The sequence below is a fragment of the Neomonachus schauinslandi genome, chromosome 13 (assembly GCF_002201575.2).
Source record: "Neomonachus schauinslandi chromosome 13, ASM220157v2, whole genome shotgun sequence".
In the NCBI taxonomy this organism is placed as follows: domain Eukaryota; kingdom Metazoa; phylum Chordata; class Mammalia; order Carnivora; family Phocidae; genus Neomonachus; species Neomonachus schauinslandi.
In genome coordinates, this window is record NC_058415.1 from 32,164,185 (window position 1) to 32,178,433 (window position 14,249).

General features: G+C 38.2%; 2 protein-coding genes across 2 annotated transcripts in view; one reads left to right on the forward strand and one right to left on the reverse strand.

The window, feature by feature from the left end:
- KDM4C (lysine demethylase 4C) overlaps positions 1-14,249 on the forward strand; it is a 437,653-nt gene that overhangs the window by 197,030 nt on the left and 226,374 nt on the right. The gene's annotated exons all lie outside the window — the stretch shown is intronic.
- On the reverse strand, positions 7,402-8,796 carry LOC110573779 (60S ribosomal protein L23a-like). The gene is made up of 2 exons (XM_044920728.1): positions 8,769-8,796; positions 7,402-7,898 (listed from the first exon to the last, which is right to left on the reverse strand). The coding sequence occupies exons 1-2, from the start codon at positions 8,794-8,796 to the stop codon at positions 7,432-7,434; spliced, it is 495 nt and encodes a 164-aa protein (XP_044776663.1). The 3' UTR covers positions 7,402-7,431.

Here is a 14,249-nt window from a genome sequence, read left to right on the forward strand (position 1 = left end):
AGTCAAGAAACAACAAATGTTGGGGATCTTGTGGAGAAAGGGGAACCCTCTTACACTGCTGGTGGGAATGCAAGTTGGTACAGCCACTTTGGAAAACCATGTGGCGGTGCCTCAAAAAATTAAAAATAGAGCTACCCTATGACCCAGCAATTGCACTCCTGGGTATTTACCCCAATGACACAGAGGTAGTGAAAGAAGGGCCATATGCACCCCAATGTTCATAGCAGCAATGTCCGCAATAGCCAAACTGTGGAAAGAGCCGAGATGGCCTTCAACAGATGAATGGATAAAGAAGATGTGGTCCATATATACAATGGAATATTACTCAGCCATCAGAAAGGATGAATACCGAACTTTTACATCAACATGGATGGGACTGGAGGAGATTATGCTAAGTGAAATAAGTCAAGCAGAGAAAGTCAATTATCATATGGTTTCACTTATTTGTGGAACATAAGGATTAGCATGGAGGACATTAGGAGAAGGAAGGGAAAAATGAAGGGGGTGGAATCGGAGAGAGAGAAACCATGAGAGACTATGGACTCTGAGAAACAAACTGAGGGTTTTAAAGGGGAGGGGGCTGGGGAATGGGTTAGCCTGGTGATGGGTATTAAGGAGGGCATGTACTGCATGGAGTACTGTGTGTTATACGAAAACAATGAATCGTGGATCAGTACATCAAAAACTAATGATGTATGGTGACTAGCATAACATAATAAAATAAAATAAAATAAAAGACTGGTTAAAAAAAGAATCAGTTACTGAGATTTTTTAATTCACTATACATATGTGAGAATTGCAGAACTAAAATGTGAAATCCTAGACCTTTAAATATTTTATAGGATACTTAGTAGGTTTTTTTGGACATTATTTTGATAATTAATTAGTAATGAATTATAGAACCAGAGTTTCTGGGTTTGCTCCACGAGGGACCTTGGCCAAGCTACTTAACCTTTCTGTACATTGGTTTTCTCATTTTATTTTTTTATGTGGGGATGGTAATTATTCCAGCCTCTTAAAGTTGAATTTAAATGTAATGTGCTTAGAACAATGCCCAGCATTTAGTAAGTGCACCTTGGAAGTGACAGTGAAAGAAGGAAATAAAGAAGTGCAAACAGATGCTTTCTTTAGTGTTAATAATTCATTGTTGAAATATATCAAAGGATGAAATATTTTGTCATTCAATTTATTAATTCATTCAAAAAGTATTTATTGACCACTTTGGTTGAGAGTTGTAGTGATGAGCAGGATAAGCACAATCTTTGTCCTCTCCCAGATAAGAGAGACTGGCATTTATAAAATAATCACACAACTAAGTCCTTAATTGCAACCTTTATTTGTGCTACATATTCATGGCATCAGATTGTTTATAGTAGGGGGAGCTGACCTAGTCTCTATTCATTTAAAGTGAAATATGAAGGATGTTAGCTAGATTAAGATGCTTGGTATAACAAGAGGATGAGGATGATTCCGGGAAAGATGATACATGGGAAGTTACATGATGTCTTATAGGAATAACAGTGGAGAAGAATAACAACTTCTGAATTGATAGTGATTTCATTGCTTTTAAACTTATGAGATCTGCTCTTTTCCCTGTAATGTGCCCTGTTGTCGGTCCTCCCACAAATTCTTCCAGAGCAGCATCCCTTTTTTCATCTCTCAGTCTTCCTTACCTCCCTAAGCAGCTGTCTATACATTCTCCTGGTTGATTGTACTTCCATCATCCTCCTTTCCCTGAGATATTCCTATTCCTTTATTTAATCTTACTTTTTCTTACCATCACTTTTTCAACTATTCCTAGGTCAGCTCTTTCTCAGTCCAGAGGAGTATTTGAATGTTTGGGAAATGATTAAAAAGAAGCTTCATTGCAAACTGTTGGAGCTAATGATTTAGATTTTTGAACACTAGGAATATAACTCTGTTGATATTTTATTGACTAAGGGAATCTTGTTTGGTTTTTGCTTATGACTCAAGAAATGGTCTAGTTCATATTTTCTTCACATCATTGAAGACTGGCTTATTTTATTTAAATTCTGCCTGAATTACTCTCCGAGATAATCTTTTTATATTTATCCACATTTTGTATCTTTTGATCTCTGTTTCTTAATGCCAAATATTAAAAAATGGAATTTCTAAGAGATTTCTTTATATGGCTCCTTTCTCCATTACTACACTTTGGAAGTTATATCATTTTAATGAGAGAATACTTACTAGTAGGAAGTAAAATAGAAGGGTGGTTTTCACTGTGCAAGTATAGGAATCTGTGAGCTTAAATTAAGGCAACTTGTAGGGAAATACCTAAAATCATACATCCATTTCATATTCTTTATTTTTTTTAAAGATTTTATTTATTTATTTAAGATTGAGAGAGAGCACCAGCAGGGGGGCAGAGGGAGAGGGAGAAGCAGGCTCCCTGCTGAGTAGGAAGCCTGACACGGGGCTTGATCCCAGGACCCCCCGGGATCATGACCTGAGCTGAAGGCAGACTCTTAACTGACTGAGCCACCCCGGCGCCCCTCATGTTCTTTAATACAGATGCATGTTAACAGCTGAACTGTGGTAAAGCAAGGATAATTGATAGACTAAGTGGCTTTTATCTCCAGAACTCAAGTATATTAGTCAGTTTCCTCCAGAACCAAAAGGATATATATGAGAGATTTATTATAAGGAATTGGCTCATCAATTATAGAGGCTGGGAAGTCACAAGACCTGCAGTCAGCAAGTTGTGGACCCAACAGTAGTTGATGTTTCAGCTCTAGTCCAGAGTCAGGAAAAAACTGATGTTCCACCTTAACAGAAGGAGGAGTCCTTTCTTACTCCTGAGAGGGTCAGCCTTTTTGTTCTATTCAGGCCTTCAACTGATTGGATAGGGTATGTCCAACTTACAGATGGCAGTCTGCTTTATTTAGTCTACTGATTCAAATGGTATTGTTATTTTCATCCAGAAATATCCTCAACAGACACACCCAGAATAATGTTTGACCAAATGTCTGGGCAGTCCATGGTGAAGTTGACACATAAAATTAACTATCACAGTAAGTTTGGTTTCACATTTGAAAAACCAATCAGTTCAATTCACCATGTTAACAGAATAAAGGATAAAAACCATATGATCATTTTAATAAATGCAGAAAAAGCAACAGCCATTTCAGATAAAAACTCTGAGGGAACTTTGTCAGTAAAGTAAGTGTAAGAAATCTACAATAAATATATCCTACTAAATGGTGAAATATTACACACTTCCTCCCAAAGATTTACATTAAAGTAAGAATTTTCACTCTCATCATTTCTACTCATCATTTTACGAAGATTATAACCACTGTAATAAGTCAAGAAAAAGAAATAATGGGCATAAAGGAAGAAAACTGTTTGTATTTATAGAGGATATGATTGTTTATAAAGAATATGTCTACATGTAGCTCTAGTTCTCAATGTAGATCTAGATCTGCTTTGATAGAAAAGAGGAAAGAACTCTAAATAGACTCACCTTTATATGGCATTTAATTTTTCTCAGTAGCCCCAAAGCAATCCCCTGGGGAGAAGAGTCTTCAGTATTTGGGAACAAATGAACCTTGAACCCCACCATTTAGAACAACTAACTAAGATGGATCCTAGACATGAAAGAGAAAATTAAAATATAGAGCTTTTATTTTATTTTATTTTAAAGATTTTATTTATTTATTTGACAGAGAGAGACACAGTGAGAGAGGGAACACAAGCAGGGGGAGCCAGAGAGGGAGAAGCAGGCTTCCCGCCGATGCGGGGCTCGATCCCAGGACCCTGGGATCATGACCTGAGCCGAAGGCAGACTCTTAACAACTGAGCCACCCAGGCACCCCAAAATATAGAGCTTCTCAAAGAAAATATAGGAGAATATCTTTTTTCTCCAAATTTTTATTTAAATTCTAATTAGCTAACATATAGTATAATATTGGTTCCAGGAGTAGAATTTAGTGATTCATCACTTATATATAATACCCATCATCCATCTAGTCCATTTCCCACCTACTTCCCTCTATTAATCCTCAGTTTGTTCTCTATTGTTAAGAGTTTCTTATGGTTTGTTTCCCTCTCTCTTTTTTTTTCCCTTCCCATATATTCATCTGTTTTGTTTCCTAAATTCCACATGTGAATGAAATGATATGGTATTTGTCTTTCTCTGACTGACTTATTTTGTTTAGCATAATACCCTCTAGTTCCATCCATGTCATTACAAATGACAAGAATTCATTCTTTTTAATGACTGAGTAATACTCCATATTTGTGTGTGTGTGTGTACACCACCACATCTTCTTTATCCATCCATCAGTCAATGGAAAGTGGACATTTGGGCTCTTTACATAGTTTGGCTATTGTTGATAATGCTGGTATAAACATCAGGATACATGTATGCTTTTGAATCCATATTTTTGTATCCTTTGGGTAAAGGATAATAGTGCACTAGTAATGCAATTGCTGGATCATAGGGTAGCTCCATTTTTACTTTTTGAGGAACCTCCATACTGTTTTCCAGAGTGACTGCACCATTTTGCATTTCCACCAACAGTGTAAGAGGGTGCCCCTTTCTCTACATCCTCGCCAACACCTGTTTTTTCATGTATTGTTAATTTTAGCCATTCTAACAGGTGTGAGGTGGCATCTCATTGTGGTTTTGATTTGTATTTCCCTGATGATGAGTGATGTTGAGCACTTTTTCATGAGTCTGCTAGCCATTTCATTGTCTTCTTTGGAAAAATGTCTATTCATGTTTTCTGCCCATTTCTTAACTGGATTTTTTGGTTTTGGGTGTTAAGTTTGGTAAGTTCTTTATAGATTTTGGATGCCAACCCTTTATCAGATATGTCATTTGCAAATATCTTCTCCCATTCCATAGGCTGCCTTTCAGTTTTTTGGATTGTGACCTTTGCTGTGCAAAAGCTTTTTATCTTGATGAGATCCCAATAGTTCATTTTTGCTTTTGTTTCCCTTGCCTTTGGAGACGTGTCTAGTAAGAAGTGCTAAGGCTGAGGTCAAAGAGGTTACTTTCTGTGTTCTCCTCTAGGATTTTGATGGTTTCCTGTCTCACATTTAGGTCTTTCATCCATTTGGAATTTATTTTTGTGTATGGTGTAAGAAAGTGGTCCAGTTTCATTCTTTTGCATGTGGCTGTCCAGTTTTCCCAACACCATTTATTGAAGACACTGTCTTTTTTCCATGGGACATTCTTTCCTGCTTTGTCAAAGATTAGTTAACCAAAGAGTTGAGGATCCATTTCTGGGTTCTCTATTCTGTTCCATTGATTTTTGTGTCTGTTTTTGTGCCAGCACCATACTGTCTCGATGACTACAGCTTTGGAATAGAGCTTGAAGTCCAGAATTGTGATGCCTCCAGCTTTGCTTTTCTTTTTCAGAATTGCTTTGGCTATTTGGGATCTTTTGTGGCTGCATACAGATTTTAGGATTGGTCATTCTAGCCCTGTGAAAAATCCTGTTGGTATTTTGATAGGGATTCTATTAAATGTACAGACTGCTTTAGGTAGTATAGATATTTTAACAATGCTTGTTTTTCTAATCCATGAGCACAGAATATTTTCCCATTTCTTTGTGTCCTCTTCAGTTTCTTTCATTAAGTGTTCTGTAGTTTTCAGAGTACAGATCTTTTACCTCTTTGGTTAGGTTTATCCTAGGTATCTTAATTGGTTTTGGTGCAATTGTAAATGGGATTAATTGCTTGATTTCTTTTTCTGCTGCTTCATTGTTGGTGTATAGAAATGAAACAGATTTCTGTACGTTGATTTTTTTTATTACTTTTTCTTTTTTTTTACATGTCATGTATTATTTGTTTCAGAGGTACAGGTCTGTAAGTCAACAGTCTTACACAATTCACAGTGCTCACGATAGCACATAGTCTCCTCAATGTCTATCACCCAGCCACCCCATCCCTCCCACCTCCCACCACTCCAGCAACCCTCAGTTTGTTTCTTGAGATTAAGAATTCCTCGTATCAGTGAGATCATATGATACATGTCTTTTCTGATTGTACGTTGATTTTTATATCTTGCAACTTTGCTGCATTCATGTATTAGTTCTAGGAATTTTTTGGTGGAGTCTTTTGGGTTTTCTACATAAAGTATTTTGTTGTTTGCAAATAGCAAAAGTTTGACTTTTTCCTTGCCAATTTGGATGCCTTTTATTTCTTTTTGTTGTCTGATTGCTGAGACTAAGACTTCCACTACTATGTTAAATGGTAATGGTGAGAGTGGACATCCCTGTCTTGTTTCTGAACATAGAGGAACGCTCTCAGTTTTTCCCCATTGAGGATGATTTTAGCTCTGGGTCTTTCATATTTGGCTGTTATGATGTTGAGATATGTTCCATCTATACCTATTTGTTGAAGATTTTAATTGAGAATGGATGGTGTATTTTGTCAAATGCTTTTTCTGCATCTATTGAGAGGATCATATGGTTCTTATCCCTTCTTTCATTAATGTGGCATGTCATGTTGATTGATTTGTGAATATTTAGTCACCCCTGCAGCCCAGGAATAAATCCCACTTGATTGTAGTGAATAATTCTTTTAATGTACTGTTGGATTTGATTTGCTAGTGTCTTGTTGAGAATTTTTGCATCCATGTTCATCAGGGATTTTGGCCTGTAATTCTCCTTTTTTAGTGGTGTTTTTGTCTGGTTTTAGGAATCAAGGTAATGCTAGTGTTGTAGAATGAGTTTATGGGTCATGTGTCCATTCCTGAATCAATCACTGTTGCCATTGGATGCAATTTTGATTGACCATTCTAGTGTCACCTAAAAATCATGTCCTATCCTCAGCAGAGAATCAAGGTGCTCTTTTTAGTCAAAAACATAAATGAAAAAAATACCATGAATAACTTGCCAATAGGCAAAGGAAACCATAGGTACCATTGTTATATTTAATCAGTCTTGGTGAGAAAGTTCTTCATGCTGCCTCCACTCTAGCAATTTCATGTTCTGCTCATTTAGGCCTTCTCAGAGGAAGAACTTCTGGCCTATGATTGACAAGATTCTTGGATGTTGCTGCTACCAAATAATAATTAAGTTAAACTGTTTCATAAAAAAAAATGAAAGGAATAGTTGAATATTAAAAAAAAAAAATGAACTGCTGGAAATAATCCAAAATAAAGTCAGGGTTCTTTATTAAAGTTAGGATTCTAATAACCTTTGTAGTTCAATGCCAATAACTTAATATTATCTTTTGATACATGTTATTCATTTTTAGGCACTTAGTGATTTTATATCTCTGTGGTTATAAGTTGCCATATTTCTGACATTTTATTTAAAATTAGTATTTAGAGCTGAATATTAAAGAGGTGGTATTTTCGATTAGGCTTTTAAAGCAATATATTTTATATTAGGTGTTTAAATTTTTTTTTTTGGTGAAAAAATTTATATTTAGATTTAGCCAGCTGGACTCAGTTTAGATGATTCCAATTTTGTTGGCAACGTCCAAAGCATCATAGTCAGGAGCCAGTCGAACATATGCCTTCTTCTCTCCATCAGGCCTGATTAAGGTGTAGACCTTTGCCACGTCAGTGTTGTAGAGCTTCTTCACAGCCTGTTTGATCTGGTGCTTATTGGCCATGACATCCACAATGAACACAAGTGTGTTGTTGTCTTCTATTTTCTTCATGGCTGACTCAGTAGTCAGGGGGAGCTTGATGCTGGCATGGTGATCAACCTTGTTTCTCCTGGGGGCGCTCTTTCGAGGATATTTGGGCTGCCATTGCAGACGCAGTGTCTTGGGTTGTCGGAATGTAGTTGACACACAGATCTTTTTTTTGTGACTTTGAACGCCTTTCAGCACCACTTTCTTGGCCTTCAAAGCCTTTGCTTTGGTTTCGGTTTTGGGAGGGGCAGGGGCTTCCTTTTTAGCTTCCGCACCATCTTCGTGAAAAGGTGGGTGTTTAAAATTTTTATATTGGTTCTGGGATATTGGAATATATAACTTGTATTGGCTTAGTCAATAGTTAATTGCTATTTTGATGTTTCTTTCGTGATGATATAGAGACTGAAATGAATGTATACATTTATATACTTTTCTTACTCAATGCTTTTTTGTGTGTTGTGACTGGCATTTAAAACCCTAAGTGGTTTTAACAGCCATATGAAAATCACATTTCGAGATTAAAAACATGGAGTTAGGAGGAGGAGCCAGATGGTGGAAGAGTAAGAGACCTAAATTTTGTCTGGTCCCAGGAATTCAGCTAGATAGGGATCAAACCATTCTCAACATGTCCGAACTCAATAGGAGATCGAAGAAAAGAATAGCAGCAACTCTGAACAGAAAAGCAACCACGTTCTGGAAGGTAGGACGTGCGGAGAAGTGAATCCGAGTCGATATTTGGGAAGATAGACGGTGGGGGAGGAGGCCTCCGTCGGCCGCTATAGACAAGTGCTAGAGCAGCGGAGCACAAAATCGGATATTTTAGAAGTTGGCTCTGCTGAGGGACGTTGCTCCAGTGGTTCAGTGGGGGGTGGAACCCTCGCTGCATCAGTGTAATGTCAGGACCCTCAGGGTCATGGAAAGACCAGGGGTGCCTGAGTGTTGCAGAGCTCCCAGGTATCAGAGCGGGGAACCTGGCTGCAGAGATAGAGCCAAGGAGTGGGCTCTCAGCTCAGGGTTGCCATAAACTGTGATCCGCGGCACAGTCAGGCCACTGCTCTTCCAGCAGGGACACAACAAGCGGCAGATCCAGGGAGACTCCCCTTTCTCACCCGGGAGGAGCGGCACAGGAGTGCACTGCAGGGATCTACTGGGTTTGGAAACTCCAAACGGGGTCATGCGCCACAGATAGATACACTGGGTCACAGGCCGGGTGAGCACGGAGTGCGGGCCGGAGACCTGGGAGATGGGAGTGATTGACTGTTTTTCTCTGAGGGTGCACTGAGGAGTGGGGCCCCAAGTTCTCGGTTCCTCTGGGGTGGAAATTGGGAGGCTGCCATTTTCACTCTCATCCTCCAAAGCTGTACAGAAAGCTTGCAGGGAACAAAAGCTCCCGAGAGCAAACCCGAGCAGATTACTTAGCCTGGACTGGGCAAGGGCGGGGCAGTTCCGCCTCCAGCAAAGACATCTGAGAACCACAGCAACAGGCCCCTACCCCAGAAGATCAGCAAGAACCACCAGTCAAGACCGAGTTTACTGATCAATGAGAACTGCAGAATTCCAGCACTAGGGGAATCGAGCACATAGAATTCATCGCTTTTCCCCCATGATTCTTTAGTCTTTCAAAGTTAATTTTTTTTTAACATTCTTTTTCTTTTTTTTTTTGAATTTTTCTTTTTCCATTTTCAAACATCTTATCAATCGCTTTTTTAAAAAACATTTTTATTTTTCATTTTGAGAGTCATAGTCTATCCCTTCATAGTAGTTACCCGTATTTTTGGCATATATATATTAGTTGTTTTCTCTTTAAAATTTTGAGATACAGTTTCTTCTAACAGACCAAAATATACCCTAAATCTCTAGTGTATGGTTTTGTTCTAGTCTCCTGCCTGATCACATTCTCTCCTTTTTTTTCTTTTTAAATCTTCTTCTTTCTTTTTTCAACCAACTTTTTATCAATTCCTTTTATAAAATATTTTATAATTTTCATCTTTACAGTCATATTCCATCCCTTCATCGTATTTACCCTTATTTTTGTACATATATGTTTTTCTTTCTTTAAAATTTTGGGAGGCACTTTCTTCTACAAGACCAAAATACACCCAAAATCTAGTGTGGGGCACTGATATGTGCACCAGCCTGATCATATTTGATCATATTCTGTTTTTTGTTTGTTTGTTTTTATCTTTTTTTCTTTTTCTTTTTTCTTTCTTTCCCTTTCTTTTCCCTTGGTTTCAGGTCTCTTCTGATTTGTTTAGTGTATATTTTTCTGGGGTCATTGTTACCCTGTTAGCATTTTGTTCCCTCATTCATCTATGCTCCTCTGGACAAAATGACAAGACGGGAAAAAATCACCTGAAAAAAAAGAACAAGAGGCAGTACCGACTGCCAGGGACCTAATCAATATGGACATTAGTAAGATGTTGGAACTAGAGTTCAGAATGATGATTTTAAAGATACTAGCTGACCTTGACAAAAACATGGAAGATATTAGAGAAACCCTTTCTGGAGAAATAAAAGAACTAAAATCTAGCCAAGTCGAAATCAAAAAGGCTATTAATGAGGTGCAATAAAAAATGGAGGCTCTAACTGCTAGGATAAATGAGGCAGAACAGAGAATTAGCCATATAGAAGACCAAATGATGGAAAATATAGAAGCTGAGAAAAAGAGAAACAACTACTGGATCACGAGGGCAGACTCAAGAGATAACTGATACTATAAGATGAAACAGCATTAGAATAACTGGGATCCCAGAAGAAGAAGAAAGAGAGACAGGAGCAGAAGGTATATTGGAGGAAATTACAGCAGAGAACTTCCCTAATTTGGGAAAGGAAACAGGCATCAAAATCCAGGAGGCACAGAGAACCGCTCTCAAAATCAATAAAAATAGGTCAGCACCCCGACATCTAATAGGAAAACTTACGAGTCTCATAGACAAAGAGAAAATCCTGAAAGCAGCTCGGGAGAAGAGATTTGTAACCTACAATGGTAGAAACATTAGATTGGCAACAGACCTATCCACAGAGACCTGGCAGGCAAGAAAAGACTGGCATGATATTCAGAGCACTAAATGAGAAAAATAGGTAGCCAAGAATACTATATCCAGCTAGGCTGTCATTGAAAATTGAAGGAGAGATAAAAAGCTTCCAGGACAAACAAAAATTAAAGGAATTTGCAAACATGAAACCAGCGCTACAAGAAATCTTGAAAGGGGTCCTCTAAGCAAAGAGAGAGCCTAAAAGTAACATAGACCAGAAAGGAACACAGACAATATACAGTAACAGTCACCTTACAGGCAACACAACGGCACTAAATTCCTATCTTTCCTGAATGTAAGTGGGCTAAATGCCCCAATCAAAAGACACAGGCTATCAGACTGGATTAAAAAACAAGACCCATCGATATGCTGTCTACAAGAGACTCATTTTAGACCGAAAGACACCCCCAGATTGAAAGTGAGGGGGTGGAAAACCATTTACCATGCCTATGGACACCAAAATTCTTCTCTAGTGCCCATGGGACATTCTCCAGAATAGATCACATCCTAGGTCACAAATTAGGTCTTAGCTGGTACCAAAAGATTGGGATCATTCCCTGCCTATTTTCAACCACAATGCTTTGAAACTAGAACTCAATCACAAGAGGAAAGTTTGAAAGAACTCAAATACATGGAGGCTAAAGAGCATCCTACTGAAGAATGAATGGGTCAACCAGGAAATTAAAGAAGAATTAAAAAAATTCATGGAATCCAATGTAAATGAAAACACAACTATTCAAAATCTTTGGAATGCAGCAAAGGCAGTTCTAAGAGGAAAGTATATAGCAATACAAGCCTTTCTCAGGAAACAAGAAAGGTCTCAAATACACAACCTAACCCTACACCTAAAGGAGCTGAAAGAAAGAATAGCAAATAAAGCCTAAACCCAGCAGGAGAAGAGAAATAATAAAGATCAGAGCAGAAATCAATGAAATAGAAACCAAAAGAGCAGTAGAACAGATCAACGAAACTAGGAGCTGGTTCTTTGAAAGAATTAACAAGATTCATAAAACCCTAGCCAGACTTCTCTAAAAGAAAAGAGAAATGACCCAAATCAACAAAATCATGAATGAAAGAGAGATCACAACCAACACCAAAGAAGTACAGACAATTATAAGAACATATTATGAGCAACTCTATGCCAGCAAATTAGATAATCTGGAAGAAATGGATGCATTCCTAGAGATGTATCAACTACCAAAACTGAACCAGGAAGAAATAGAAAACCTGAACAGACCTATAACCACTAAGAAAATTGAAGCAGTCATCAAAAATCTCCCAACAAACAAAAGCCCAGGGCCAGATGGCTTCCCAGGGGATTTCTACCAAACATTTTAAGAAGAATTAATACCTACTCTTCTGAAACTGTTCCAAAAAATAGAAATGGAAGGAAAACTTCCAAACTCTTTTTATGAGGCCACCATTACCTTGATCCTCAAACCAGACAAAGACCCCATCAAAAAGGAGAATTACAGACCAATATCCTTGATGAACATGGATGCAAAAATTCTCACCAAAATTCTAGCCAATAGGATCCAACAGTATATTAAAAGGATTATTCAGCACAACCAAGTGGTATTTATCCCTGGGCTGCAGGGTTGGTTCAACATCCACAAATCAATCAACATGATACAATACATTAATAAAAGAAAGAACAAGAACCATATGATCCTCTCAATAGATGCAGAAAAAGCATTTGACAAAGTACAGCATCCTTTCTTGATCAAAACTCTTCAGAGTATAGGGATAGAGGGTACATACCTCAATATCATAAAAGCCATCTATGAAAAACCCACAGCGATTATCATTCTCAATGGGGAAAAACTGAGAGCTTTCCCCCTAAGGTCAGGAACACGGCAGGGATGTCCACTCTCACCACTGCTATTCAACATAGTATTAGAAGTCCTAACCACAGCAATCAGACAACAAAAAGAAATCAAAGGCATCCAAATCGGCAAAGAAGAAGTCAAACTCACACTCTTTGCAGATGATATGATACTTTATGTGGAAAACCCAAAAGACTCCACCCCCAAAACTGCTAGAACTCATACAGGAATTTAGTAAAGGGGCAGGATATAAAATCAATGCACAGAAATCAGTGGCATTCCTATATACCAACAACAAGACAGAACAAAGATCAATTAAGGAGATGATCCCGTTTATAATTGCACCCCAAACCATAAGATTCCTAGGCATAAATCTAACCAAGGAGGCAAAGGATCTGTACTCAGAAAACCATAAAATACTCATGAAAGAAATTGAGGGAGACACAAAGAAATGGAAAAACGTTTCATGCTCATGGATTGGAAGAACAAATATGGTGAAGATGTCAATGCCACCTAGAGCAATCTACAACATTCAGTGCAATCTCTATCAAAAGACCATCCACTTTTTTCAAAGAAATGGAACAAATAATCCTAAAATTTGTATGGAACCAGAAAAGACCCTGAATAGCCAGAGGAATGTTGAAAAAGAAGAGCATAGCTGGTGGCATCACAACTCCGGACTTCATGCTCTAATACAAAGCTGTCATCATCAAGACAGTATGGTACTGGCACAAAAACAGATGCATAGATCAATGGAACAGAATAGAGAGCCCAGAAATGGACCCTCAACTCTGTGGTCAACTAATCTTTGACAAAGCAGGAAAGAATGTCCAATGGCAAAAAGACAGTTTCTTCAACAAATGGTGTTGGGAAAATTGGACTGCCACATGTAGGAGAATGAAACTGGACCATTTCCTTACACCACACACAAAAATAGACTCCAGATGGTTGAAAGACCTCAATGTGAGACAGGAGTCCATCAACATCCTAAAGGAGAGTACAGGCAGCCACCTCCTCGACCTCAGCCACAGCAACTTCTTCCTAGAAAGATCGCCAAAGGCAAGGGAAGCAAGGGCAAAAATGAACTATTGGGACTTCACCAAGATACAAAGCTTTTGCACAGCAAAAGAAATAGTCAACAAAACCAAAAGACAACTGACAGAATTGGAGAAGATATTTGCAAATGACATATCAGATAAAGAGCTAGTATCCAAAATCTATAAGGAATTTATCAAACTCAACACCCAAAGAACAAATGATCCAATCAAGAAATGGGCAGAAGACATGAACAGACATTTTTCCAAAGAAGACATCCAAATGGCCAACAGACATGAAATAGTGCTCAGCATCGCTCAGGGAAATCCAAATCAAAACCTCCTTGAGATACCAGCTCACACCAATTAGAAATGGCTAAAATTAAGAAGTCTGGAATTGAGAGATGTGGGCAGGGATGCGGAGTAAGGGGACCCTCCTACTCTGTTGGTGGGAATGCAAGCTGGTGCAGCCACTCTGGAAAACAGTATGGAGGTTCCTCAAACGTTGAAAATAGTGCTACCCTATGACCCAGCAATTGCACTACTGTGTATTTACCCCAAAGATACAAATGAAGGGATCCGAAGGGTACGTGCCCCCCGATGTTTATAGCAGCAATGTCCACAATAGCCAAACTATGGAAAGAGTGCAGATTTCCATTGACAGATGAATGGATAAAGAAGAAGTGGTATATATATATATATATATATATATATATATATATATATATATATAT